General features: G+C 35.8%; 1 protein-coding gene across 1 annotated transcript in view; it reads left to right on the top strand.

The window, feature by feature from the left end:
• The window catches only part of LOC119680156 (dynein heavy chain, cytoplasmic-like), a 7,932-nt gene extending 4,252 nt beyond the window's left edge, over positions 1-3,680 (top strand). Inside the window, exon 8 of the mRNA XM_038092848.1 lies at positions 3,427-3,680. Within this exon, the coding sequence (XP_037948776.1) occupies positions 3,427-3,680 (254 nt within the window). The remainder of the gene's footprint in view (positions 1-3,426) is intronic.
• Positions 3,681-4,246: the final 566 nt, after the last annotated feature.

Here is a 4,246-nt window from a genome sequence, read left to right as displayed (position 1 = left end):
TTTTTTTTTTTTTTTTAAATTTTATTTTGATTTTTATTGAATCTTCTAAAAATCAACTTAGAACTAACAATAAATTTTCGCTGCTAATTGCTGTATTAAAATATTTGAGAAAAGAAAAGTAGATAATTAATTGTCCTTAGCCAAAGCTTCGTCCAATTTCGTTACCATGTCGGGCGTTATTCTTGAATAGCCGGGTTTATGTAGTTTTTTTTGAGTCGCTGTGTACCAGCGCTTTGGGTAAGGTTGCTTGCAAGTGGATTTTGATGGTTCCTGAGTTTGATTTTGTACTTTTGTGTGTTGCTGGTAATTACATCTGTGACTGTGTCAATTCGAAGATCTCTATGAATATTTGCGTTTTTTATATACCAGGGGGCACCGACTATTTGCTGGAGGATTTTTGATTGAGTTCTTTGAAGTTTTTCAATGTTTGATGGAGAAGCAGAGCTCCAGAGTTCAATTCCGTAGGTCCATATGGGTTTCATCATTGTGTTGTAAAGTTGCACTTTATAGGTGAGATTAAGTTTAGAATTTTTATTTATCAGCCAGTTTAGTTCTTGTTGTTTGAGTTTAATTTGGGTTACTTTGGTTTCTATATGCTTTTTCCACGTAAGCCTTCGGTCGAGGTGCATTCCTAAGTATTTGGTGTCATTGCATTGTGGTATTACTTTTCCATTAATACGAAGGGCAGGGCAGGTATCTCGTCGTAGAGTGAAGGTTATGTGTACACTTTTCGATTCGTTAACTTTTATTCTCCAGAGATCGAGCCATTTTTGCAGTTTGTTGAGGTGGTCTTGAACTGATTTTGTGGCTGTGAATGGGTCGTCACTATGGCTGAGAATGGCAGTGTCATCCGCAAATGTTGATGTTGTCGTACAGTCACTATTCAAAAACTGCACAAACACCCATTTCGTCAGTCGCAAGTCGAACCCATAAACTATTGAGTACGATTTGATTGATCATAAACCTTCTTTAAAACAGCGGGTCTTCAATCATTATTTATTGTTTTCGCCGAAATTGAATATTTTTAAGGGGTTCAACATACGAATTAGACGGGTTGAAGTTAAATCTTTATTTGGAAAAATGTAAGGAATTAGTTGGAGGTTATGTGGAAAAAGTAGCAACAAAAAGTTATAAAGATATTTTAAAGATGTTTTAAAAATACAATGCTTAAATGACAAAGTTTTATTTTAACTCCTTTTATTAAAATTATTGTTATTAAGAATTGATAAAAATAATTTAACATTTACATAATTCTTATAAGAAATGAACATTTTAAATAGCAAAACATTTTCATTTTCAAACATAAACCTTTTCCTTAATGCCTCACTTAAATATTTCTAATCTAAAAACAGCATTTATGCTCTTGTATTCATATCCACAAAGCACTTCAATTTCATATATTTCCCATGGTCTTGAAGCTACTGATTAAACTTATTTGAGTACAAGATTTTTATTGAAAAGGTAAAATCCGTATATTAAATATGCATTTATGATACTCTTAGGAATATTCAAAACTGTAAACAATGCGATGCAATCCGCATTATTCTTTATGTTAATGCAATGCATTTCGTGCGCCTCTTTTGGTTGGAGTAAACGTTGATTTTGCACAGATACTGCAGCAGAAAATTTGAACACTTTTTCGAATTCATCCATCCTTCTACCAAATTAACTTGAACCGGAAAACACAAGAGCACTCGAACAGCCTTTAAAACCATCGAACATCAACATCAGCAACAAGCATCCTTAGTAGGTAATCCCCGTGCTTAAGAAAGCATATTGCAACCTCCATAAAGTTTGTGTAAAATAGCAATCGTTATATTGTAGTAACTAAGACGACTATGATAGCAACCGAGGGAATATTCATATGGCATGCCACGATACTGTGCAACGAGTATATCCATTTTGCCACAACACCTTCACTAACTGCAACTATAAAGTGCCTTCCATATTCTTTTTTTTACAGCACTTTAAGCACATGGAGTTTAGAGCGGTAGACGAAACGAAAAAATCACACGTAAAAACGAAATAACCTGAATAGAAATACAACAAAAAAAGGAAATGTAGTAGCAAACCAAGTTCATCGTATACTAAACCAGGAAAAAAGAAATAGAAAGAACAATTTGTTTACACAATATAGAGCTTTTTACCAGACATTTTACATTTGAGGATTATGTTCAATTTACGACCATATCAGGATACCTGTTAGGCAGTGTACGGTGCCTTCGTTGCTTACTTGAAAGGATGTTGCTTCATATGGCAAAGTAGTGACTGTTATTTTACTCGGAAACTGCAGTAACGAAATGAAGGACTCTACTACTCGCACTTACCTACAATATGCTACGCTTGAGCCATCAAATCAATATTCAATTTTGGGTTGATGAATAGACATAACTAACTAGAAGAGATTTTTCCAATAAATCTCAAGCCTGTTGCATAAATATTCACATCTGAATAATTATTCATTTGCTGATCTATAATTAAACTTTTAATAGATGTAAGGTTGTGGTTCCTGACTTTACGTACACCCAATGAACATAATTGTCTTTAGAACCTGTTGGTCACAAAAATGAAAATTAATTTGTTCTTGATTAGGAATCATTGAGGTTTACAAATTGTGACAACTTTTTCATTTTAAGAAAATAAACTTTATTAATGTCTATATACTCGTACATCATTTAGAAGTATTGTATGAAGATAAAACATACGTTCTGATTGATGTTTATGTTTTGCTTCAAACCCTTAAAATTTTTAACAAGCTAATGAAGTTATACATTAAAAATGACATCTTCTTCTTCTTTATTCTGCTAACTTCCTGTGAAGCATAGGACCTCAACAATTCTTTTTGCCTCTGAAGCGTATTTTTTTTGAAGCTGTCGTGCAGATGTCATTCCATGAGTAGCGCGCTGATGTTAATTTGTCATCAATTGTCCTTCGCCATGTTCTTGAAGGAGCTCCAGGCCGGCGACTGCCTTGCGCCCTTGCGGGCTTGCTTAGCGATATAGGATTTCGATTTGCGTAGTGTATGTCCGATCCATTGCCATTTTCGTTTTTTGATTTCGCTGTCGACGCTTTATAAATTCGCTCTTTTCTACAATTCTGAGTTAGAGATACATTTTGGCCACCATATTTTAAAGATCCGTCTTAGACATTTGTATATGAAGACTTGGATTCATGAATTGATAGATTTAGTAAACTTCCATGTTTCGCACCCATACAGAAGTACGGACACGAAATTTGATTTAAATATACGAAGTTTTGTTCTGACGCTTAGTTGATTTGACCTCCAAATGTTTTGTAGTTAGCCAAATGCAGATTTCGCCCGATTTATACGAGCCGTTACGTCTTCTTCTGCTCAGCTTACGTTAGAAACTACGCTGCCCAAATATGTGCAGGATTGTACAACATTTATATTTATGTTCTCAACAGCTATCAAAGGATCTGTTACAGCGCAGTATCCACTGGACATGACAATAGTTTTAGACATGTTTATTTCCAAGCCTACTACCAAGTCCGGGCGTTTCGATTTAGGCTGTCTACGTTATGTTAGAGATCTCTGCTTCTGTGACTCAGCAGACACACATTGTCCGAATATTCAAGATCTTCTAGATGGAGAAAAGGTGTTTACTGTATACCATGGCGTCCATCAAGCAAATTTCTTAATATTTCGTCCAGAGCTCTAATGAAAAGCACCAGTAATGGACGCAGCCTTGACGAACTCCTCTACTCACGTCAAATGCATCAGACAGCACTCCGTCGCACATGGACTTGAGGATGTTAAGTATTTTTTGTGGTATGCCCTTTTGATGTAAAGCAACCCATATGAAACATCTGTTCAGACAATCAAAGGTTTTTTTAAAGTCTATAAATGCTGCATAAACAGAAGACCTAAATACGTTGCATCGTTCGAACACGATGCGAACAGTATTAATCAGGTCGACGCAAGATCGATTTCGCCTAAAACCAAATTGATTCTCACGGAGGAGTTCTTCTATTACCGTCGAGATTCGTGATAGTAACATCGAAGTGAGTATTTTGCTAGGCACGGGTAGTAGTGTGATACTTCGGCAGTTGTTACAATCGGATCCATCACCCTTTTTCGGAATCTTAACGAGCACACCTTCATTCCAAGAAAGTGGTACCGCTTCGTTTTCTCAGATTTTCTACAGAATAGGGGCCAAATAGATGCTGATAATTCTGGATCCCACTTTAATAGTTCGGGATTGACGTTGTAACTGCCTGGTGCCTT

The sequence above is a fragment of the Teleopsis dalmanni genome, chromosome 1, assembly GCF_002237135.1.
Source record: "Teleopsis dalmanni isolate 2A chromosome 1, ASM223713v2, whole genome shotgun sequence".
In the NCBI taxonomy this organism is placed as follows: Eukaryota; Metazoa; Arthropoda; class Insecta; order Diptera; family Diopsidae; genus Teleopsis; species Teleopsis dalmanni.
This window is presented reverse-complemented; position numbering and strand designations above follow the sequence as displayed.